The 27,048-nt window shown below is 34.0% G+C and overlaps 1 protein-coding gene across 2 annotated transcripts in view; it reads right to left on the reverse strand.

The window, feature by feature from the left end:
* LOC149410806 (low density lipoprotein receptor adapter protein 1) overlaps window positions 1-27,048 on the reverse strand; it is a 53,606-nt gene that overhangs the window by 13,742 nt on the left and 12,816 nt on the right. The window contains exons 1-3 of one of the 2 annotated variants that reach the window (XM_089647779.1): window positions 23,497-23,537; window positions 16,100-16,334; window positions 8,544-8,646 (exon numbers count right to left, since the gene is read on the reverse strand). In XM_089647779.1, the coding sequence (XP_089503905.1) occupies window positions 8,544-8,646; window positions 16,100-16,153 (157 nt within the window). In that variant the 5' untranslated portion in view covers window positions 16,154-16,334; window positions 23,497-23,537. Of the gene's footprint in view, window positions 1-8,543; window positions 8,647-16,099; window positions 16,335-23,496; window positions 23,538-27,048 lie in introns of those variants that run through there. The other variant, XM_089647778.1, reaches the window with a different exon arrangement.

The following is a 27,048-nucleotide window of genomic DNA, read 5'->3' on the forward strand; positions in this document are numbered from 1 at the left end:
GGATGAACGGGAGCCCGCGGGGTAAGGGGAGGGGTGGGGCTAGTCGCACGGGGGGATAGCGAGCCGTTCGGCGCGAGATATAGCTGACCGCTGCCCGCGGGGTAAGGGGAGGGGTAGGGCTAGTTCCATTCGGGACTACGCTACGCGTTTGACGGCCGCTTGTAGAGTCTGTGTAAAATTAACAAAGGGCAAATTGCATGGTTTATTGACAACGCTTCGTATATCTGCTTTCGATTCGAGCTTTTAAAACCACAATTCCTTATGGATTAATAAATCCAATATGGACTTTTTGTAAATTCCATTTTTATTCGAAAAAGAATCTGAACTCATCAGTTTTATCAATAAATTGATTACACTTTTCAAAAAACTTTTTTTACATAGTTACATTGAAAAGAAAAAAAAACATGACAATACTTCTATTAAAATCGAAAATAAAGTTGGCAGTTAATAAGTTAATAATTAATAACACAATTCTGAAACGAATTGATATTTGCCCTGAAACCGGGTAAAAACCATAAAAAAATGTTGCTTTATGATAAGGGTTGGCACATTCAACGATAATTAAAATACATTTCTATTAATAATTTAATTCATAACAAAACATAACACACTTTGGTAAATTTGATTTGATTTGGTAAAATTTGGTAAATTTGGAATTCCGCTTCACGGTAAATATGGAATGTTTATTTGAATTGATACTTGAATTTAGTTATATTATTACTAAAAGTGACTCTTAATGTTAAGGAAAACCTAAAAAAATATACACTTCAAATTTTTATTTCGTTTTAATTATTTCACATATACGATAATACACCGGTCGTCAACCAAAATCATAACGCCATATTACATTTGTTCGCGAGATTTCAAAGCAACTACAAAGTAATATGACATTTGCTGGAAATACCAACCAGACAAAATAAATCTGAATCCTAGTAAAAACGCGAAAGTATCTCCTATATTCTTCTCCCTTCCACGTACGAAAATTATTGCAATACGCCTAGAAACAAAACGATGTTTACGTTATTGTTCCTATAAGTATGTTTTTTATGTACCTGCCTACTTGTAGACGTAAAACGAGATCGGTTGACTGTCGAATTGTGTGTGATGATAACAAGTAATATGTTTTGATTTCTGTATTTTTGTACTGAATTGTATGCCACTCAATTTCAGACTTTCAATCAGTTTTTATTTGGCGCATGGATTTAAAATTACCATTGAGGTAAGTACCTGCAAACATTAAAATAAATAAATATAATATATATTTATTTCAAGCTTATTCCAGGTGAACGGGTCGGATAAACAAAAGTGGGATAATAATAATGTAGTTCTTATAATTGCTTTAAGAACGTATCTCATTGCCCCTAAAATAATATATTTTACCTACTTTTTGTAGTAAATATGTAGATAGTTTTACGAAGAAAGATAATAATAATTTTTATTCTGGGATTCAGTTTGCCAGCAAAAAATTTCTATGCAAAAAAAAGAAAAATCGAGTGGGACTTTTTATTTTTGGTATTGTTTAATGATGTTTGTCGTTTTTTATAGGAAAAAGCAACATATTGAATAGCCAAGATGTCTTCCAGAAAAAGGATCGAACTTTGGTGCTACTTTTCTGAAGTAGATGGAGGGATGCATTGCTCCACAATTTAGAAATGGGAGTTAAAAAATAAACATCCGACTATTCCTCTCCAGGTCCAGCGCCCTGCGCCTTCCGTGTCCTTTGCGGCACCCATCTCAACGATTTTATTAGTGACTTGTAAAATTACTTTTTATTTTTGTTCGTAAAATAACATATTTATTATAAAGTTTGTAATATGTTTATTTTGTGGAACGACATATTGTTTTTTACTAAAGTTACTCCAAAGCTCTCCTCGCTTTAAGAACTCTGTGCTATAAAGTGAGGCCCCTAGAAACAAAGACGGAAGTGTCCACTTTGTTAAATTGTTGGCAATCTAAAAAAAACGTTTAATCAGTCCGTTATTCATCAATATGCAAGGAAATTTTAATAATATGATAGTAAACCGGTTTAAGAATACTATTTTAAATCATCTATGTATCTAAATGCCCCAGTTTCTTTAAAAAATGAATTTTTTTGATGGACACTTCCGTTTTTGTTTCAATCATTTTGACCATTTTGGACACTTGCTGTTTTGTTTCACAAACAGTTGGAAACTGCCGCTTTTGATGTAAATGACAATTTCAAAGATGTTGCAGTCAATGTAAGAAAACAATATTTTTAGGAAGATTTTTTTTTATTGAAAAAGTTGCAGTTGAGTTCCTCTTGAAGATATTATTGAAAGTTGATAGGTCACTTCTATCTTAGAAATTTTCATAAATTCTGGATAACAGAAAATAGATTTAAAAAAGGTAAAATAGATTTAATTAAAGGTAAAAATAGATTTAAAGAAAAGTTAACTAAATTATAAAATAATACAAAAATTAACTAAATCATTAATAAGTCTGACACGATTTCTGCCGATTCCTCATTACATTCTATGTGAACATAATCATCTTCTTCTTCTTGAGGTACAAGAGAAGTAGTTGGACATAATTTCGAGTAGAAATTCAATTCGGGAATATTTCTCCAGTCACCGCCAAAGTGGATATTTAGCAGTTTTGCAACATCTCGTAATTTTAAAGGATTAACCGAAATTTGATTAGCCTCAATTAAACTGGGATTTATCATATTTGCAGGTAAACACGTTGGAGAATATCTGTGAATAATATTAAAACGATTAGTTACTATTATTTAGTAGACATCTCCCCTTACTTGATTTGTGAAAAAAAATTGTGAACAAATTCAGATAAATCTAAAAATGTCATATTTTGACATTTGCCTACAACATGATGACGGTTTACCTTTTTTCTTGGCGATGTTTGCCTTCCATTTATGCGGTTGTTTGACACGTTTTCTCACTGATTCCGGTGGCAATATATCGGGGAAAGTTTCCATTCTTGGAATATTTGACGTCCACTAACAATAAATGGTTATTTCCACAAAAAATAACAACTTTTCACTACACGATTCACTCACGCTTCCGCATGAGTTTGTATGAATTCAAGTACGGCCGCCATTATGAATAAAGGCTCCTGATTGGCTATTTGAAAAACTGCCGCTTTTGTTTCGGAAGGAGGTGGACACTGCCGTATTTGTTACAACAACAAAACTTTAAAGCCAAAATACTATGGTTTAATGACAATTATATTAAAATCAGATATATTCTCGAGATAGAATGAACCTTTCTCTATAAAACTGCATATTCAACTCATTTTTGACGTTTGGTGGACACTTCCGTCTTTGTTTCTAGGGGCCTCAAGTGTAAAGCTTACAAATACAGGTTTTCTAAGTAAAGTTATAAATGTACTTCTGCAATGTACAAAATAAATCCCTATATTTGATATTCTTTGAGTGTTTATTTAAAATGTTTTTTTCAAAACGAACACATTTATGTGAATGCGAAAAAATGGTTCATTATTGCTTTCTTTAAGTTTCCTAAATGTGAGCAATCTAGGTACAAAACCAAAATGAAGTGTCGAATCAAGGAATTAAATGAATGAATTCGATGAATTAGTTCACTTGACCAGGTGAATAAGAATGAATTGATTCATTATTGTGAATGAATCTGCCCATGTCTAGTACTAACCGAAGCCACCGCGTGGAAAGGCTCGGTCATTAGTCCGCCGTTTCCCATAGTCAAGCCCATTATTCGATCCCCTCCCATATGTTTTCTTAAATACATTGGCATCAATATTTTAAATTATGACAATAGTAGTGAAAATGATTTGCAAAGTGAACAACCATCTTCTTCAAAAAAATCCAAGTTTGCAGCGTAATTATTTCATCCGAATTAATTCAACAAACCTTTTTTGAAACACAGATTTTTTTTTATATTAACAGCTAATTTAATTTTTTTCCTCGCAATTAACACATTATGTGGGACATGTTATTTGTTTTATCTAGATTCTAGATAGTATGAAAATATTTCTTATGATCTTATTGTGAAAAAAATGTGTATTTTAAAATGTAGTTCTATTTCTATATTTTTTCTATCTTCTGTTTCTATAATAACAAAAATAATATCAACCTTTGTACCTTATTTTATTGTATTTTTGTTTTATTTTTTGGTCAGTTAGTAAATGATCTCTAATTTTAGTTTCGCAGAGTAATGTTTTTAAGGTGTAAAACTTTTTTTCATATTATAATAGATTTTTATTCAACAATAAAACGAGAACTGATCCCAATTGTTGTCATTGTATTGTAGTTACCTATAATGTCTTATAATTAATATTATTATTCCACACTAACTACACCCATTTAATTTTCTGTCACATAAATAGGCAGTTGTCAAAATAATGAATTGGTTAAAATAACATTATATTATGCAAGTATTTTAAAATTAAAATTGATATTATAGAAGCTTTACGTCTCTTTCATTGGTTTTAACAACGCTTTCGGAAATGCCTGTTTGTGTTGCTTTTTATTGAGAATTTGAGAATTATGAAACAACCTCATTTACAATGCCACAATAATTTAAAAATATATATTGAGTTTGTTTATATTGCACTTCGCATATAAACCACTAGTAAAATTTAATTTAATTCTATGGTTACTATAAAACACTTTTACAGTAATAGAAACAGATTTTGTTTAAAACATTCATTCTTCCATTGAGGTATAATATTCAATGCATTTTTCACATTTTCGGACAACCAAACACAAAAAACATCAAGTCGGCTTCCCACCCCTCCCCAAGTCCCCACCGCGGCTTACTCGGCGGGCAGCGGTCAGCTATATCTCGCGTCTCGCGCCGAACGGCTCGCTTGCCCCCCGTGCGACTAGCCCCACCCCTCCCCTTACCCCGCGGGCTCCCGTTCATCCAAAAATCACGCGAAATGAGCGTGCGTTCGAAATTAATTTTAAAAATAGGTTGCCGTTCAAAATTTTGTTGGATCTTTGCAGAAATCGTTTTTACATAGCTATCCCATCAACTTGGCGTAAAAAAATTGGACGGATGATTTTTCCGGAGCGATATTTTTGACTGATATCAAAAAAGCATGTTCCAAAAGAAAAAAATGTTGGATCTCTTGATTAAATAAAGCAAACACCAATATAAAAACACTCCGTGATCAAAAATTGGAGGGAGTAATTTTCCCGGTAACAATAGAATTAAAAAACAAATCTCTTTTAAAAAAAACACTTTCCCTACAAAAATATTGTTGGATTTCTATTTAATCAGGTGGATATTAATTAATACTAACAATATGTGAAGAGTTCTCGAAAGAAATACTTTTCCAGCGAGAGTAATAATTTTTTTTCAGTTTTTGCTAAAAATAACTAACTTCCCGTTAAATATTTTGTTGGATCTCTTGTCATTCGTCATCCCTAAATGATACTAAACGTGACTGCAAAAATTTCATCGACGGGGGAATTTTTGCATACCTCAAACTCTTTATTGATTGGCCTATATAATTGAATTTAAAAGATTCAACAAAACAAAATAGTAGAAGCGGAGAAGTTATATGGGTACATAGGTCTATTTGTGTCTAGAAGAATAAAAGTGATAGAATATACAACATTTATACTGATTAGTTTTCAAATGAAATATATCACCCAGATCAGAATATTTGTTTCCGAGATTGTGAAGTCTCGGAATCTGAGAATTTTGGTAAGCTAGTGTCCTGGTGTTATTGAAGTAAAAAGGTAAGAAATGTCGGCATGATTTTTTGGGAACATGGATATTGATACATTGAAGTAATTCGGAACAGTCAATTTTAAAATGTAGTATTCTTTGTAACAGTATTAAATCTGTGCTTATTCTTCTTTCTGAAAGTTTCAGTAGAGACATTTTATCCAAGAGGTAATTGTAATTTATGTTTTGTATAGGTATTGTGTATATGTCAAACTCTGCCTAAACCTAACCCTCAAGGAAAACTATGTAATTCTAAGTAAGTTGGTAACAGAACACAGTACCGCTGCCTCTTGTTTGTGGCATCGATCTATCCAAACAACAAAATTTATAAGGTGTTACTAATAATTAGATAAGAAAGAAATTTTCTTCACTGGAGCCTGAGGGATTAGGTACAGATTGTTTTTGTAGATTACGTATGTTTTAAAGATAAAACTGTCTGTCTATTATAATGATTACCACCCAATGATTATCTCGTACACCTTTTCAGACCCGTAGTAAGCGTTCAAAGATAAATTGAAAAGGAAATATTAAAAAACGATGATAATTAAGCGAAATTTGTGAAAACATATAATAAAACACGACTCATTTGAAATAGAACAAAGATCTCTCGACAAATGCTTTAGTTGAATTTAAAGATACACTGTGAATTTTTCCATGCCTATAACATAGAACAAAACGTGATTTAATAATTTTCGGAGGTTACTTTGTGATTATTTTCTATCGAGGGAATCTGATAGTATTATTACGCCAGCGTATGGACGATCTAGGCCCTCTGATTGGTCGAATTCAAATCGTATGTTTTGGGTAAATCCCGAATAACCTTTTCCCGTCTAACGATATTGTAAGTCCTAATTCTCTTACCCCTCCCCCCTACTTCCACTTCTTCTTTCCAATTGTAATCTATGTTTAATTTTTGACTTCAATGAATTCTTACTCCTGATGAGGTGAACTTCGTTCATGAAACATGTAGTGGTTGTATATAATAAAGTGATGTAAACAAAGTTATTTGTGTTTGTAATAAAGTTTAATAAGATTACATTATTTTATCTATTTCCGTTGTATATCAATGCATATGTACGCAATAAAATGTAAACATTATATTTATTTATTTATTGAACAATTTGTATAGCGCCGCTTTTGTGAGATATCACCTCAGGGGCGCTATATTGTAATAATCTATTTGCAATATATACTCACCCTCTCTCTGTGAATGACCTAATATGTAACTATTAAATGTAACTGTTGTTAGTATCACTTAAACTGGGCGAAGCCCAACCAAGTGCCGCCCGCAGGTCCTAGCAGCAAAAAACCCACGGAGCGGGTTTTATAACTGCTAATTTCATATAAATACCGTATTGGCATAACAAATGAATAGATATTATCTTAAAAAATAACATATATTTTTTTGGAAGTAAAAAACTCAAAGAGTTAAAGAGAAACATTTTATAAATCGGTAGAAATTGAGAATGCGTTGCTTCAGGAGCCATATTAAATACTCGTTTGTCCTATCAATAATATTATGGCCCATAAGTCATGATAAATTTAATCTGTTTAATCAATATCCTTCATCACTTCCTTACAGTAATTGTTACTTAAGTCTTATCAGCAAAGATTTAATACAAAACAATATATACAAGTACTTGACTTTCTTGAGCATAAAGTGTACCCGGCGTTACTGGGGGTTATCCTTAGTAGATAGACATATACCGTCTTTTACTTTTCTGTAGGCCTTTTTAAGATATACAATTCCGTAGTACATTATTTTGATGTATCTCATAAGGTTTAGCCAGCGTTAACAATGTAAGCGCCCGAAAATATTTTTTTTCGACTCGATTACAAAACATTGACTTTTCTCTACTTTCTATAAATATTATATGCATGTATTGTATATGTAAACGTTCCGGAAGAAATTCTCTAAATGATAGTGATAATGATAATCAAAATCCGTTGTGTAGTTTAGAACAACTAAAGGCACAAATAGACAGACGCGGATAGCGACTTTGTGTTATTCTATTTAGAGAATAGAAGGAAGTTATTAATACGGACTAAATTACATACCACATATACATGTCAATAAGCTAGAATGCTGAAGGGTTAAATAGTAAGTAAATTTATTTATCTACATATACAGGGTGTATCGGCACGTACTCGACAAACTTGAACCAGCTATTCCTTAGCATATTTGGAGTAAAAAATCTTATGTGCACTTTGCTGTCCGGTAACGTTTCTTTTTTAATAAAAAAAATATTATTCATATTTTCACCACATGTCACCACTGTTTTATCCTTTGTCAAAGTCTGAAAACCCATCTGAAAATATTTTATTCGATTTCCGTTGAATAATGTACGTATGTACCTATATTGGCGCGCTTTTACAATCACAACGAAATGGCACGGCACCATTCGTCTCATTTTTAAGTATTATTATTTAGTGTGTGCGAAAGAGCGAAGACGCTTTTTGACATACTTGCTTATAACAGCTGTTGAACACGAAACGCAATGCCAATGACAGTGATGTAGTGTGGAAATTTTAAATTTTTTTGTTTTTAATTGAAAAAAAAATGCTACCGGACAGCAAAGTGCCCATAACATTTTTTACTCTAAATGTGCTAAGGAATAGCTGGTTAAAGTTTGTCGGGTACGTGCCGATACACCCTGTATATATAAAGTTCGACAAAAAACAAATGACTGTTGCGGCCGACGCGGCGTGGCAATCCACCAACCAGCGTTAGCGAACTAGTAATAAATCGCGCCCTTTCTGCGCGTAGCAGGATGCGTCTGCGCATCTTCTTTTGTTTGCAGCTCAACTACAGAAACTGGTGCACGAGGAGTTAGTTCTATTTAGTGTTGTTACCTTGAGGAAGGTTTTTGGCTGCGGAGACCATGTTGTCCACTGGTCTTCTGGTGTGCTTGATGCCCCATAGTCCTCCGGCGTCATGCTGACCAAGGTATTTTACCTGGAAAGGAATTAACACACTATTTAAATAATATTATAAAAATTATCATAGTATTATTATCTTTATTAGTTCATTCGTTGTTATACCTATAGTTTTCAACTCGGGATTTCAACAGAACCGTCAACTGACTGTCGGTATTATATTCTTACGTGCTCGCAAATATCGCTAACTGACCATAGACGACGGATTTCGTCAATATTGCATTGACAGATGGCGTTATTGATCGTCGGTGCTATAGGGTTTTCCAATAATTTCCAACCAGAGCAGTCAATAAACATCTCCAACGTGCCATCGATGAATGCAAGCACAAATAAACAGTGTACGGAAACTTATAGTACAGGGTTTTCCAATAAGAGGTGTTATTTTGAATAGCCCGCTATTTCGGTAGATGTTACTTTTGAAGCTGTCATTTTTTAATATTTGACAAGTAGAAACTACGTCATTAATAAAAATGGAACGATACACGCTTCAACAACGCATTGAAATTATTAAAATTCACATGGTGAAAATTTGGCAGAGACGGTTCGTGAAACTCGAACATTTTTAGGTCGTCGTGAAGCACCTTGTCGGACCGCAACACAGAAATTGGTGGATAAATTCAAGCTGTTGGGACAATTTAGTGATGTGAAGAATAAAACCCGTGCACGTCGCTCAAGAACAGCAGATAATATTGCTGCTGTAGCCGAAAGTGTTGAAGAAAACCCAAGTTTGTCCATTCCTCGTCGTTCTTTGGAATTAGGCATTCCACAAACGTCATTACACCGTATTTTGCATGAAGATTTGTGTGTTAAGGCTTATAAAGTTCAGTTAACACAAGAACTCAAGGCGTTCGATCATCAACAACACCTCTAAAATAAAATAACACCTCTTATTGGAAAACCCTGTAGATCTACATGGGACGGCTCGGATAAATTTAAATAAATTGCCGATCGTTTTGCCTTCCCTGACATTGACAGGTAAATAAAGAATCCACACAACAAAACACAATATATTATGATAGTTAGGTAGGTAGCGTATTATTGCGGAAGTGTCAAACCGGAAGCTCTCTATACCGGCTACGGCGTCACGCTTTGTGTACCTCCATTGCACGCTGTTTGCTTTGTGTTCGATACCCGGAGTTGAGCGCAACACAATATTCGTGCTGGTTACTATGTAGCTATCGTATCTGAATAATTGTGTTCAGGGATGGATTGGATATCGGATCTACGAGTAATAATCAAGACTTACGTCCAATATGTTACAAAGCGACACGAGATTTGGGACAATGTACATTGTACAATGCAAGAGTAATGGATGGTATATAAAAGCAGAAACGAACAGGGAAAACATAAGAAAATAGAAATGAAATAGAAGTGTCAAGTCAAGTCAAGACCTTGCTAAAACTAAAGTGATACAAAATATCAATTGCATAGTGAGCGACAAAAAACATTCTGACTTATACCAAAAAAACCAAGTTCTTGACGTGAGTTGACCATTCTACATATTCTGGACAATGGTGATAAGCATAATTAGTCGAGTGTTGATTGAGGAAGAGCAGTTTTTTTTTATTTCTGAGTCTACGAGAAGGTATATTGAATGAGATGAGTTCTGGTAATGTAGGTGAGTAATAAATGAGATCAGATTTTTTCCGACGTTCTCCTAAAGGAGAATGGTTTAGAATTTGTTCAATTTCACAATAATCTAACCAATTTAACAAATTATTATAAGCAATAATTAGTCTCCTGAAATATTTATTCAAATTGAAAAAATCTCCCGAGTAAAACTAAATGCCGCTGACTTCTGATGTCCGGTCAGGTGCTCTAGACCACTGAGCTACGTCTGCTTATTTCCAACACGCCAAATAATCCAATGTGTACTAGTAATTCTATTAACAATTACCGCTTATTATACTTTTTCATCTGTAAACAACCAACTTTATTTTTGTAGGAAAGCCTTTGTTAGTGCTAAATTTCCCCCTAGATGGTGTCGAGACATATTATATCTATATTTGTTGGTGAAATATTTTGATTATTATTTTTTATAATGATAAATGATATTTTTAAGACAAGTTTTTTTTTATATTTCAGGAGACTAATTATTGCTTATAATAATTTGTTATCCTTTGTGCTATGCATAAAAAAACCTTGTCTTATATACATTAGTTTATCATTATAAAAAATACTAACCTATTTAACCTAGTTATTTTTTCATCACTTTTCATGACTTTATAGTTATCCGCTCACCATCACTTGTCACAAAATCGGTAATAACTGTTTTTTAACCTAACTAACTATCAAGCCGTTTTCGCGGAGGGAGGCAGAGAGGACTGACTGCCGAAAAAATCTGTCTTGACACACATTTTTGCTTTATTCACATTCATATATTGCCTCAGAAATACCTTGATGAATTGTTCAAATTCTCCGAAACATCCCATCCTTAGTAATACACCGGAATCATGTATATCTAGCTATATTAAATATTTTGTTGTTTAGCTTAAAAAGTCAGGCGTATGATCATATTTTACTGTTCATTTTGGTACTGAAGAATAATATCTGTAATCTCAAATAATCACAATCCATCACTGATTGTGGCTCTATATCTACATATTAAATAAAGTGTAATGAATCGTACGATACCACACGCTACGGTATGTTTTATAAAATCAACATCATTTGAATATTATACCGTTATAAATACAAAAACACCTAACAGCTCAGTACACGGTACAAACATTAGAGGCCACTTTTAGTGCTTGTTTCAATCTACTTTATTGATTTTCTCGTTTTCCTTACATTATGTTAGGAAGCCAAGGAAATGTTGTTAGTGCCTTCCAGCATACCAGATACTAAAGTTTAACAGAGCGTTGTAGGTATTAATGTGTAAAACATAACACGGCTTTTGAGAAAACTAATATTTATTGAACTTGTTAATCTTTCCGGCTAATTTGTTCGCTTATGGGAACAGATCATGTAGATCTCGTGGAAATCGTTGTCTCTTTTACTGTTATAGTTAAAAATATGATCCAAAGAGTGTTAGAAAGAGAAAACATCACGCTTTATATCTAAATATAGTATTTATATACAAGGTTTTCCAATAAGTAGTGTTATTTTGAATAGCCCGCTATTTCGGTAGATGTTACTTTTGAAGCTGTCATTTTTTTACATTTGACAAGTAGAAACTATGTCATTAATAAAAATGGAACGATACACGCTTCAACAACGCATTGAAATTATTAAAATTCACTTGAGTGAATCAAATACAAATCGTCTTGAGTGATGAGGCCCATTTCCACCTCGGTGGCTTCGTCAACAAGCAAAATTGTCGCATCTGGGGCTCGGAAAAACCAAGAGTTATTGTTGAAAAGCATCTTTATCCTCAACGTGTGACTGTTTGGTGCGGTTTATGGTCCGGCAGAGCCATTGGACCTTACTTTTTCGAAAATGAGGCTGGAGCAACAGTTACGGTGAATAGATTGCGCTATCGAGAGATGATTAATAATTTTTTATGGCCGGAATTGGATGGTATTGATCTGGACAACGTTTAATTTCAACAAGACGGCGCTACGTGCCACACAAGCAACGAAACCATTGATCTTTTACCATTGGTTTTTAGTGTTCGAATACGTTACAAAATATTCCATTATTTGTATTTTATTCCAAAGCGGTAACACTCTTACCTTCTGACAAGATTTATCTATAGTTTGCTGGGGATCACTTCTAAAGTCAATGTAGAACCACTAAATATTACTCAAAAATTGATCCTTAAAGTTATGTACAAAAGAAATCTGTTATCCATCCAACCTACTTAATAAGGAATTTAACTTTATGTGTATAAAAAGCTATATATCACGTAAATACTTTGTCAACATTTTATCAATATCAAATTTGCAGAAAGAACACAACGAACGCGTGCAACTAGAAATGTCTCTACATTGAACTTTGTGGCGGTACATACTAAAACTTCTTTTGGTCAAATAAATTATTTATATCAGGCACCACTTATGTTTAATATTCTTCCAAATCATATTAAGTCTACCAATTCCTTAGTTAAATTTAAAAAGTTAATTAAGGTTTATGTATTGACAGACGATTGTCTTAATATTTTTTCATCCTTGTCCATTCTTAAATAATAAGATTTTATGTAAGTCCCATTTGCTAAAAACAGAATGTCACCCAATCTGTCTTTATTATCTACTTTGCTTCTTCTTTTGAATAATGATTAATTATTAGTTATGGTTCAAATATTGTTACAATATACTGTCAAATTACCCATCTGGTAACACATCTAATACTAATTTTTTCTTTAATTTTTAAATATTTTGTGTTTGTATGTAAGAACAATAAACGCGTGCAACTAGAATTGGCTCTACATTGAACTTTGTGGCGGTAAATACTAAAACTTCTTTTGGTCAAAGAAACTATTTATATCAGGCACCAATTATGTTTAATATTCTTCCAAATCATATCAAGTCTACCAATTTCTTAATTAAATTTAATGAGTTAGTTGAGATGTTTGTATTGACAGACAGTTGTCTTAATATTTTTTCATCCTTGTCCTTTCTTAAGCAATAAGATTTTTATATAAGTGCCGTTTGCTAAAAACTGAATGTCACCCTAGCTGTCTTTAGTATCTACTTGTTTCGTTTTGGGAATAATGATTAATAAGAAGTTATAGTTCAAATATTGTTACAATATACTGTCAAATTACCCATCTGGTAACTCATCGAAAACATATTTTATAATAATGTGTAGTATTACTTTATGTTTGTGATTACTCTATGTTTGCTTCACTCAAATGTAAATTGTTAACCTCGATACAGGCTTAGTCCTAGTGAGTTTGATTTTTATGAGAAAAAAACATTATTTATGTGTAGTGAGATGCAATAAATAAATAAATAGCATTTAATAAAAGACAATACTGATGACTATGTAATCAAATAGTAGGTATATAAGATGTGACCTATATAGATGTTTTTGATCGTAGACAATAATAATGATCATGCAATGAGATAGTAGATAGTTAAGATGTGACAGATATATGTGCCTATATATGCATTTCATCAAAGACAATACTGATGATTATATAGTGAAATAATTTGAATATGAAAGTACTCAAGACAATCTCACCAGTAAATGAAATGAATTATTAAAAAATACCGTGTTCCTCGCATTAATTAAAATCCAGAATCCCCAATACCTACGTTGATTACCATAATTATACTAAACAAGGGTTTATAAAGAAAATAACCGATATCTGGTTTCCATAAAATATTTATGGACGTGGAAGGCTTTAAAAGGGATTATTTGCAATCAAAAAAAATAAATTACAAAAATACCAGTTTTTATAAATCTTAAATAAGGTATGCTTCTCAGATGACGATAGTAATAAATAAATTGAATTGAATAATATATATTTACCTAAAGAATTACGTTATAATGTAGTGCTTTTACTGCTGTTGTGTGGTTTCTGTCTCAGTGTGTTTTTGGTGTTGGTATGTTTTCCATTTCAGATATTCCTACGTTTTGTATCTAGCTTTTTATTTGAGTTTTTGATGTTATTATGATTTTTCAATGAAAGTGGGATTTTGCTATTTAGTTTAGTGCCCCAGTATAATAAGTTTTTAACTTCAAATGTTGTATTCGTAGTTGTTTGTTGGATATGTTTTGACCCTGAGATCTAGTATTTTATACGTTTTTGTCATTATTTCTCGTGTTTTGTATTTCTGAATTTTATAAGAGAGTGTTATTTTAGATTAGAGTTGTTTAATTGATATGATGTAAAGATTGTTGAAGGTTTCGTCACCACTATTGTTAAAGAGATTTTAATGGGTGAATTATATTTGATTTTAATCTGTGAATTTGCACTGCCCTATCTGATAATACCGTATTATAATAGTGATCGGAAGAGAACCATGTAGATCTTGATAAGATATTTTTTCCTAAGAACATTTTGATTGTTTTAAAAAAGTTGTTTAGAAAAAATACATTAATTCAATATATAATGTGATAAGTCCATTTCAAATTGTGATTATGTGGCTAAAATTTTCCAATGTAAGACAATTACATTCCCCATTTAGGTGATGTTGTTATACAATTTCCATGTTCAGGTTTGTTTCTGATTTTTTAAAAATTTTTGTGATGAATTTGAATGAAGAAATTAAAAACAAACTAGAAAAACAGTAGTTTAAAAGATATATTGCAAATAGGACCCAAATTACTAAGCTCAATGAAGACTAAATTGAACCATTAGAAATCTATTTTGGAGTTCCACAAGGCAGTACGCTAGGTCCAATTCTATTTAAAAAAAATCTATTCCACGGATTTTTATAACCTTAAGGATAACAACAGCTCCATTATAGGCTTTGAAAATGATTAAGGTGTTATTAAAGAAAAGAACTTGGAGAGAAGACTTGGAGACAATTAAACACCTTTAAAAAGAGATAATAAAGTAATATTAATTAATTTTCTGCTGCACTTTGTCTTGCTTCTAATCTTCTCATTAGTCAATTTATCTCGGAAGGAAACACCTATCACCACTCGTGACTCGATCCATTACTAACGATTGAATCCCACAAAGGTGTGATTGCTATTTATGTAAGTCCACGTAAGTATACGCAACACTATTTATGGTAGTCCACGCTTGTCCTTCGAACGTGAGTACACGGGGTAGGTACCTACCTATACATTTATTGAATAGGTACACACATTACAATGATGTGTTGAGGAATATCATTCTGTTGACATTGACACATTGTCGCTACAGATCTAATGCAACTAATGTAGGTTTTGTGCAAATTTATGAAAAAAAGGTTGACGACGGGGCTAAACTTAACAGTTCTACACCAGAACTAAACACAGAAAACCACATTAAGAGGATTAACGCTTGCAACACGGTACCGTATACATAAAAAAACACATTTCACCACAATAATACACTTTCACCCTTCTTCCAATGTACAAACACACAAAGTAATCCACGTGCTCCATGTACTCATCGTTCCCAGCACACAAAATCATCCACCTGCTCCAAGTACTCATCGTTCCCAAACACACAAAGTCATTCCTTTGTTCCAAGTACTCATCGTTCTCAAACACACAAATTCATTCCGTTGTTCCAAGTACTCATCGTTCCTAAACACACAATCATTCCGTTGGTCAAGTATTCATCGTTCACAACTATATAGGGTGTCCGAGGGTGCGCTAACTTCGAGGAGTGATTCTACAACATAGAAAAAGTGAAAAAGAAAAACATTTTTATCGAAATTCCAACGTTTTAAGGTAGTTTTTAGGTTATTTTGTGTTGGAAAATAAACATTGAAATTTCGAAAAAAGTCACTAACTTTTTTACTCCTATCATCATGTAGAATCACTTCCCGAAGTTAGTGCACTTTACCCCCGGACACCCTATAATGCACTATATATCGTTTTCTCAGTCTTATTTCATAAATTTATAAAATAAATAAATATCCACTTACTTGAAATTCTATAGGCAGGTCGTTTATGGTAACCACATCATCGTTGTCGGCCATTTTGGAAATATTTGTTTTGAAAATATTTTTATAACAATATTGTTTTCACTTCACCGAGTCATTACACAGTTTTAGATTAAAACGAAAGTTTGATTCACTTTTCACTTTGCTTGTTTATTAACTGTTTATTTGATTGCAAATAAAATCACAACGTGGTGTTTGGTAAAAAAAACCTGCAAAACTTTTATGTATGGAAAATTTCATTTTATTTTCAGTTGAAAAAATATTTTGCACGCTCTATTTTGTATTGTCGTTGATTTGTACCTTACGTAAAAAAACTTACATTATCTCCACATAGATACATCTCCCCATGGCCCATGTCATCTTTGGGGATGCTATGTGGAGGGTTTTTTTAGGGAAACGAAAGGGAGCAAGTTCTGGGAAGGAAAAGTGTATGAGGGTGGGTTGGAATCTTGGGCGTTAATGTGACCAGGAGTGACCGACGTATGACTCCATCTCTCCCACTGCGGTGCAAAGCGATGATAGGTCGAGAGAATCCGGCTGGAGTGAGACTCAAAGAGGAAAAGGTCTCCCTTAACCAGTCTCTGCCGATCCCGCCCGCTACACAGCAAGTGGGCAAACGCTTCTGCTGCCAAGACTTAGACAGACCTCACCCCATGAACCGGGACACCCCTGCTAAGTCACCAAACGTAGCGAACCGCTTGGAATGAATGGTAGGGGTGTTCGCTATCATATAAATGGTTTCCGGTGCGGCGGTACCTATACCCGCCTCCCAAATGAAATACCCTGATATATAGGAGTATTAAAGTAGACTGGAGAAATATGGAGAAAAAAGAAAAGAAAACAATGTAAACAACCATGAAATTAAATAAACGCCCGGGTTGCCGGCACTGAAACTGAAAACTGAAAAGATCCCTGAGGCGTATGCGTGGTAAAACCACGCACGACCTTGTGAGAAATGTGGAGATTCTCATAGAATACAGAAAGTTAAAGTTAAAGATAAAAAAGAGACGCTTAGATGGTTTCGGCATGTAGAGCGAATTGACAGAGAAAGGAGTGTTAGGAGAATATTATATGATGCGGCTGTGAATGGAAGAAGAAGTTCGGGACGGCGATGCCAGAGAAGGACATGGCACGATCAAGTGAACCAAATATCTACTTGAAGGGTATCAGGGTTCAAAAGTTTTCTAACTTTTTTCCAACATCCTAAATGCCGAGATCCTTTGGAACTTTGGCACCCCGAACTTTGGTGTGTTATGAGGCTTAAGGGAGTGGGAGCGAAAGGAGACGAGAAAGATAAAGGTTGGGCGGTGCTTGAATATTCAGATTTTAACAATAAATAATTCAATAATCAATACTTCTATAGTGGTCTTTCACCAGGGATCTACTGAGAGTATCTACCAATCTTGTGTCATGTCCTGTTTTAACTCGACTGTTTTGCATTTAGTCTGTCTGTAAATTTGTTTTAACTTTCTGTTTCCGGTACAAGATGGCGGTCGTTTTAATGGTTTCATAAAGATTATTTTTTTGAATGAAAATATTTTTTTCACTATTATAGTACCTACTTACCCGCTTGAAAAAATGTAATTGAGATAGTTAAGTTTCTTTGGATAAATTGTATAATTATTTATTTGAATACCAAAATGTTTATTATATAAAATTTATGGTTTAGGAATTTTAGTACCTACCTACTAGAAAATTTTGGCATTGATTTATAAAATTATTATTACTTAATAAATCAATTTGAATTTGGAACACAGCATTTTTGGACTCGAGGTTCTACTATTCACAGAAACATAAATAATAAACAAATGAGTTTGTGTTGTTAACAAAAAAATTAATAACAATAATTTAATATTAATTTTAAAAGTTTCTAGGAAAATTACGAGTTGGCAATCGACAGGTTTCTTTGTATTATCACGATTATTTCTCACGGTAAATTGCACAATGGTCCAGTGGGTCAACACATGTTTGGTTATCACAACGACAGTTTGTCATTGTTAGGCATTGCCCTTGTTGACCTTCGAAACATTAGAAGAATGGCAAAACAACACATAATATAAACAATTGTGTCACTGACAGCTCCGTTGTAACCTTTCTTTCTAAATCTATTATGCTGTGTATAAACTGTAGAAAATTTCTGCGAAACGCGAGTGTTTCGCGTCGTTTGCGGTTCTTTCGTTCCTTACCCATAATAGTAGCCCGGCTCGAGAAAATATTATCGTGTTTATACGCAGCATAACACGTGCCAAAATTATTTGTGGCAATTTTATAGAATTTAAATGTATGCAAGCCTTCTCATTATTGGCTTTTCCATGGATACAAACAGATTTTGTTATTTGCTTTTAATATCGCTCTGGTGATAAACAAATACCATACAGAATTGATCATTGCTTGAAATGGCTTTAGCAGTGTTTAGTGAGCAGGGGGAGATTCCGGTTCTACTTAAGGATAAGGAAGAATTGTCTTTAACCTTAAAAGTATTAACGAATTTTACGTTAGCTGCGATTCCAGTTATCTCAGATGACATCAGAATAAATTTTCTATAACATTAAAATTAACGATTTTTTGCTGATTTTCAAATGAAATTTAACCACGTTGTATAACGTTTCAAATCGGGCAGCTAACAATAACATATCTTATTTAGATGGCGATAAGGTTTAAATTCCCGCTTAACACCTGTTTTGATTTATGTGAGAAAAAAACATCCCCAAAAAGTGTGTTATTTTGCGTTAGGTAGGTAGTTTAGGCACAAATATTTAAATGTTTTACGATCATTTTCTAAAGAAATTCCAATTTACCATCTCCTTCCTTCAGACACAACACAAGGATAACTTGGAGAGTTCTTAGATCACTATAATAAATAGAATATAATTTGCACTCCCGCACTATTGCAGCGCTTAACGTTCGCGTGGCCGTGATTTGTAGCCGTAAATTGCAGTAAAATTTTGGCGCCCCTTGTCAAAATCAGTAGACGTCTAGGCCCTAGGTAGTAGGTGGTGATCACTATTATTACTGTAATATTTAGATGATAGTTGCGCCGTTTTTATGAAAAATAATGTCAAGCGCGATGTGTTTGGACTGTTAGATATTAGGTATAGGCAGTGGCGGATTAACTCTAAGGCAAAGTAGGCACGTGCCTAGGGGCGCCAGTTACAAAGGGGCGCCGGCGGGCGCCCCTAGAATTAAAAAAATATATATATATAAACTTAATTTTGTAAGTAAGTATGCACCTGCTTACACAATATAAAAGATTATTTACTTCTGTAGAGATGCAGAGCTTCCAAAGCATACTCGCCTTCTTGATTATTCCTCCATGCCTCCATCGCATGATTTTTTAATAGAAGACCGCTCGCTCGTGGATTCGTTCGCGGGCGTTGCTAGATTACAGGGCAAAGGGCGCAGCGGGGGCAGGGGCTAAGCGGCCGGCACCGGACTTCCGAACGAATGACGGGGTGACAGTCACACTCATCACTTTCAGCTTGGATGTCGCCGGTTACGCGCGCTTCTATTGATTACGTACTCGCAGCGGTATTTGTGTGAATTAATTAGTACATTGCGTTTTAGTTCATTACCCAAATAATGAGTGAATTGAAGAAGAAACCTAGTGGTGCAGCTTATAAAAGGAAGGCTAAGGAAAAAGAAGAATAAAATCAAAATATTATAAAGCATACGAAACATATTGAGACATTTTTTTCTAAATTAAAAAGTGATGATTCGGAATTTTCTAACGCAATTCACAGTGCGTCTTCTACCGAGTCTATTCAATGTGAAATTCCTACTAGTTCTAAACAACACGATTTGTCCATGCTGCCTACTCCGTCAGCCGTAGAAGTTGTGAGGCAGTCGCAAAATAGACTGTTTATCGTGGGATGTGACCCAGTCAAATGGGATATCAATAACGAAACACAAGAATACATTGCAATTAATGGATTTAATCAAAATCAAAATGCAGATTTTTCATTGAGTAAGAAAATATATGAAGATAAAATCTCACGTTTTTTAACAAAAACAATGTTTGAAAGAAAGTTGTTAAATAGAGAAAAACTTCCAAGGAAATGGCTTATTTACTCTCCAAGCACAGGTAAAGTTTATTGTGGACCTTGTTTATTATTCGGTGGTGGAACTAGTTTTGGAAAACAAGATGTTGGTTTTAATGATTGGAAGAACGCATCGAATAGATTAGAAAGCCACGAAAACTCATGTGAACATAAAACATGTATTTTGAGCTTGCAACGTAGATCTAACATTGACGGTCGTGTCGATCATGAGCTCGCCGCTCAATTTCTAGAAGAGATGACTTATTGGCGTGAAGTTTTAAAACGAGTGGTTGCCACTGTAAAATCTTTAGCATCGCGTGGCTTACCTTTTAGAGGACATGACGAAAAACTTGGCTCTCTTCATAACGGAAATTACTTAATGACGCTGGAACTCATAGCGGAGTTTGATCCGTTTTTAAGTAAACATATTGCTCAATATGGCGGCAAGGGAAAGGGATATACCAATTACTTAAGTTCTAAAACGTGTGACGAATTTATTGAATTGATGGCAAACAAAATATTAACACAAATAAAACATGAAATCAAGATATCAAAATATTATTCAATAATAGTGGATTCAACACCAGATATTTCCCACATTGACCAATTAACTTTCGTGATCCGATACATTCAAACCGACGGTACGCCCGTTGAACGTTTTCTTAAGTTTATCGCAAATGTCGGCCACAAATCACAAGACATAGCAAATGCTATTATTAAAACATTGGACATGATTGAAATTAATATATTAGACTGTAGAGGCCAGTCGTATGATAATGCCGCAAATATGTCAGGCATTTACAATGGATTACAGGCCAAAATAAAAGAACTATGTCCCCTAGCAGAATATATACCCTGCTCTGCACATTCGCTTAACCTAGTGGGTGAATGTGCCGCTGAATGCGCTCAAGAAGCTTGTTGGTTCTTTGGTCTCCTTCAAGAAATCTACACATTTTTTACAGCTTCAACTCAAAGATGGCAAACTCTACAAGTTCAAATAATCCTAGGTAATGATAAAAAAAATAAAACTACTGTCAAAAATCCATCTGACACACGCTGGTCAGCTCGAGCAGATGCTTGCAAAAGTTTGAAAGAGTCATTTCCAGAAATTTGCAATGCTTTAATTGCTATCGAGAGCAATACAGAGCAAAAACGTTCTGTTGTATGTGAAGCTAAAGGCATAAGATTGAAATTAGAACGACTAGAAACTGCTTTCATGATCGTGTTTTGGGGTTTTATTTTAGTTCACATGAATAAAACCAATAAAAAATTACAGTCCGTTGATTTTGATATTTGTACAGTTATTCAAATGTATGACAGTCTGATTCTAATAATTTCTTCAGAAAGGGAAAATTTTAATAAATATGAAGAGCAAGCCTTAGAATTCGCATTAGTCAGAGAATATGAAAAGGACATCAAGAGGATACGGAAGAGAAAACTCACAGCAGATGAATCTGCCGAAGATATTACTTTTTCATTATCTGGTCGGGAAACATTTAGAGTGACAGTATATTTAGTAATTATAGACAGACTTGTCGTTGAACTTCAAAAGAGACGAGAAGCGTACAGCAATTTTTATACCAAATTTTCGTTTTTAAGCAATTTGGTCAATTTGAACACCGAAGAAGTTCAAAATAGTGTTAGTATGTTAGTAACAGTATATTCTAGTGATTTAGAAAAGTGCTTTGTTGATGAATGTATCCATCTACTGTGTGGAGGGTCTTTTTGAGGAGAGGAAGGAGTGAACGTGGGTCTTGAAGAGACCCATGTTGTAGGAAGGAGGAAACACAGAGCCCGGCAAATCGTTCCACAGCCGAGCTGTTGAACACAATAACGAGTCGTAGAAGCAACCCGTTTGACATTTGTCACATGACAAATGTCAACCGTGTACATATGTTGGGCGCGCGTTTGGTGTGTTTCCCGACTATGCACCGGTGCCGAGGGGATCAATGATGCTAGTTCCTTGGAGCATCTTCCATTGAAATACCGGTTAATAAATATTTTCCGTGTTTGATGTTTTTTCTTTAGAGAATTCTGAATTTTAGTAAAAACGTCCGTAGTTGTTATGGCGGTGTGTTTTCTTGCAAGTTTCAAATCATCAGGAATATCAAATAAATGTTCATCGGGTGACTCGATTGAAGTTATGCAGTTCACACCGGTTTTTCCACCCAATGCTGCTAACACTGTAAATGTGAATCGTAACTTTTCCATTTTTCTTCACTAAAAATATCGTTTTATAAGACAAATAAAACAATGCGTTGCTCTGAAGTACAAAGAAACGACATTTAAAGTTTATTTGTCGTCCTTTTTTATATTAAAAAATTACATTATTTTTATTAGTCACTCAGTCAGCCACATAGCGAGTACACAATGCTGTTCATAAATAAATGCTGTTTAAGTGTAACCAAGACAACACATAAGTGACATTTGAAAAGTGCATAAAATAAAATTCGTAATTTAAACACAAAGGGATCCTAGGCATTTCTAGGTAGGTACTTATTAGTGAGTACTTATTCCTTTACATAAATAATTGATCATTTAAATTTTTTATGTTTTATTAATTATCCCTATTAATATTATAACTGCGAAAGTGTATATGTGTGTGTTTGTATAGGTATATGTTACTTCTTCATGCAAAAAAACTACTGAACCGATTGTGATGAAACTTGGTATGTAAAAAAAAGATAGCTGGCAGTGTTGCCAACGAGGGCGATATATCGCCATTTAGGCTACCCAGAACGAGAATCGGCGCTGAAAAAAATCTAAAAGGCGACTGGTCGGGCTACTTCAGAGTCAAGTTAAAAACATAATTTTCACGTAAAAACATCAATTTTAAACAATTCTCTAGCCACCCCCCCCCCCCATGAATTTTTTTTTTCGGGACAAATTTTATTTTCTTGAAATTCTCTAGCCACCCCCCCCCCCCTCCCACGAAATTTTTATTTTCACGTAAAACCCACCTAACTACAAATTCGGCTACTTTAGGTACTTGTTAAAATTTATAATATGTGGTCGCTAGAGGGGCGCCGATGAGGTGCTTGCCTAGGGCGCTCTCAACAGTTAATCCGCCTCTGGGTATAGGCAATTCGGCGCTCGGAGTGGACTGCTTCAATCGAAAGTCACAAAACCACTTTAAAATAGAGTAAAATATATAAATACCCGGTATAAATATAAAGGTATGATATATAAAATGTTCTTGGATGTTTAAATTCACTGTACAGCGAACAAATCTGCATCATTTACAGATGAACATCAAATGTATGTTTTAAAACATTACCACTAACGAGTTGGTATAAGTTAGTCACTGTTTGAGTTTGAGGAGGTAACTTTGTGTATATTTACCAGAAAATATCAAAAAAACTAAGTGCCGCACTAGTTGGATCGTAAAACTGGATAAAAGATAAATTTATTGGACTCTACACGGCAAAGCAATCAAACGGGAGATAACGCAATCTGATAAAGAGGCAAGAGCTAGGATTATATGACTGTAGCGGATGCAGATACTATCAGTATTGCCTTGGCGACTGATCAGACTTTTACAAAAACTAGTCGGCTTCGTTGTTTCTTTGTAGGAATCGTTGCTTGAAATAGTTTTATCCGTGTCTGTTTATCACATTTGAATACTTCCTCTATCCCCTCTTCTTCCCTTCCTCACAACCTTTAGCCTCACAGCATACCAAAATTGGGGAGCGTTTTCACAAATAGAAATATCTACAATAAAAACAAATTTCTGTGTTTTTATTATAAATTATGATGAGCCACAAAGTGAATGCTTTTTACAATTAAGAAATATCTACATTAACTTTTTTTCGTGATACAGTTTTGAGTGATTTGAATTACTCGGGGTTAATATTAATTATGCATCGTTCAATAAATTAACTATTAGACATGATAATTAATAAGAAAATTCAAAACACATGTGAAAAGCCATCCTTATTTATGAAGAAGTCTGAAATTGTGAATTACATAATTTAAAAAATAGGTTTTCAGAAAGAGAATTATTCTGCATCTGACAGTAAAATTTTTGTTATAAGTCTATTTTTTTAAACGTTTCTTGAAATAGGTCGTCTTGAAAAAATTGAGGACGCAGAGACATACTGAGGGACTCAATGACGTGGACATACGAAAGTGGCTGCCCTCCGAAAGTACCAAGGACAAAATACATTGGTAGCGTAAAGGACTACATGAGCCACGGAAAATAGTGAGACAAGCGTTCAAAAGGGCCAAAAAGTCTGAAAACTGGAATGCTCGGAAGCAATCCAAGGAAGAAATCTAGAAAATCAAAACAGACTCCTGGGAGAAGGAAGAATTCATAAAACTCTTGCTAAAGACCTAGATTCAGCTAAGGCCCATTCCGGAAAGCTGGGGAAGACTTCACCGAGAATTGGAGGAACTGATTGGTGGGATTCGACCTTCTCCATACAAATATTCTCCTCAATTTCAGGTTTCTAGTCAATCTTATCCCCAATTTCCAATCCCTCTCAATCTTCTCCGTTGCAGTCAATTCACATCCTCCTTAGATTACCTCTGGATCGCTTCCATTGATGTACCCACTCTGTCACATTTTTTTGCTATCCTCACTGTTATCTGTCATTCTTTCTAAATGGTTAGCCCATTGCAGTGTTTGAAACCTACACAATGTTTCGAAGGTACCGTCTCAAGAAGTTATGAATTCAATTTCAACTAATTACAAAAAAACTATGTTTTAACAACTACAATATCTTCTGAAATTCTTACATCACTGATACTCGTACAGTCATAGATTAGTTTGTTTCGTAGATGGTATATCACAACGAAAAATAATAACAGGTGAATGATAATGACGGCAGAGAAGTTATTAAAAAGAACCGTTCTGAACAGGTCTATAATTTATTTGTCGAAACAATAAAAACAGAAACGAAATTTCATTTATCATATTCAATCAAGAATCGTGAATCACATTTCAACTTGTTATTCATGATTCATAAGCTTTCTGGCGTCCAGTTTCAGGCATAGACTTGTTCGAGTGGAATGACTTCGTCGAGAATCGCGGCCCTGTTTCTAGATTGAAATCGAATAACTAAACGCATAAGAAAGGAATAACAACAACGAATATGTGCGAATGAATTAAATGGCTACAAATAACATCATTCATGGTTAGATGGAACGGAACGCACTAGAAAGAGAGTCATTTAAAGGATATGTACGGGTGAAACCTATTATAATATTTAAACAGAAAATTATTTTACTCATTTGTTTTGTTGAAGGTAATGTCGTTATCAACTGTGCATCGAATTACTTGATAAGAAAACCGTCAGATAAGAGGTCGTAAAATAATTTATAGCGTTCTGCTTGTTTAACGTTTTTAGAAAAAAAATATTACTACGTAGTACCTACCTTCTTTGTGAGAGGATGAATTGAGATTTAGTCGGTTTCCAATGAAATAATTTATTGGAAAATATTACACGAATTTGCAGTGCCTTAAGATGAATCTAGTCGCTGGTGTTGAAGGCTAAGTTCAAATTACTCCGCTGGTTAATTTATTCGGTTTTAGGAACAAACGACTAATATCCGTAGAGTCGATTTTGTTCACTTTTCGGAACAGCTCATATGGTCTAATAGAATTCTTTGAGTCTCTCTTACTGCCATAGTTAGAAATATGAACTAAACGGTGTTAGAAAGAAAAAAAATATCACGCTTTATATTCAAATCTAGAATTAAATCACAGAATAATTTAAATGTACCCCTCTATGAAACCAAAAACATTATGAAACTTTGTGAATTTTTTATTGATTATTTTTACATGAAACGATAAAAAGTGAGTTGACAGTAATGTTTATAATACATTTGTACAGTAAAATATGTAATTTTTTATCAGTAATTTTAAGTAAGGGTTTATACGAAGGTCAGGTAAGTCATTTTATGTTTGATTTGAAAATTTTGATATTTCAAAACTTTTAAGTTTATTTCTAATATTAAAATTTTAAAGCGTATTTTATCACATTTCAAAAAAAGTTTTTAGTTTTTGGATACGTTCAGACATATTCCATTTATTTGGATTTTATTGAGAATCGGAAATAAGCACAAATTCTCAAGACTTTCTGACAGCAACTTTAAGAAATATAACGGTCACTATGCCAGAGGCCTGAGGGGTTAACAATATTATGTTTAATATAATTTATTTATTACAAAAAAAATATTTTACCAATAATGTAATGTTTAGGCCATACAACTAGAAAGAATTTCTCATTTTACGACAGCTTAATACAAGTGTTCATATATGTATCAGGGTTTTCCAATAAGAGGTGTTATTTTGATATTCAAAGAAACTTTTCCCGTAAAAGATTAATGGTTTCGTTGCTTGTGTGATACCAAATCCCATCCAATTCCGGTCATAAAAAATCATTAATCATATCTTGGTAGCGCAATCCATTCACCGTAACTGTTGCTCCAGCCTCATTTTAGAAAAAGTAAGGTCCAATGACTCCGCCAGACCATAAACCGCACCAAAAAGTCACACGTTGAGGATAAAGAGGCTTTTCAACAGTAACTCTTGGGTTTTCCGAGCCCCAGATGCGACAATTTTGCTTGTTGACGAAGCCACCGAGGTGGAAATGGGCCTCATCACTCAAGATGATTCGCATTTGATTCACGCAAGTGAATTTTAATAATTTCAATGCGTTGTTGAAGCGTGTATCGTTCCATTTTTATTAATGGCGTAGTTTCTACTTGTCAAATGTCAAAAAATAACAGCTTCAAAAGTAACATCTACCGAAATAGCGGGCTATTCAAAATAACACCTCTTATTGGAAAACCCTGTATAATAAATGATGAGGCCAATATTGGTTTCATTGATGAAATTATACCAATATTTATTGTATGTGAATACCTATTGAGCCAGTGAGACTATATTAA

This window comes from Hesperophylax consimilis, chromosome 27 (genome assembly GCF_061612785.1).
Source record: "Hesperophylax consimilis isolate HC1 chromosome 27, BYU_Hcon_1.0, whole genome shotgun sequence".
NCBI classification, from domain to species: Eukaryota; Metazoa; Arthropoda; class Insecta; order Trichoptera; family Limnephilidae; genus Hesperophylax; species Hesperophylax consimilis.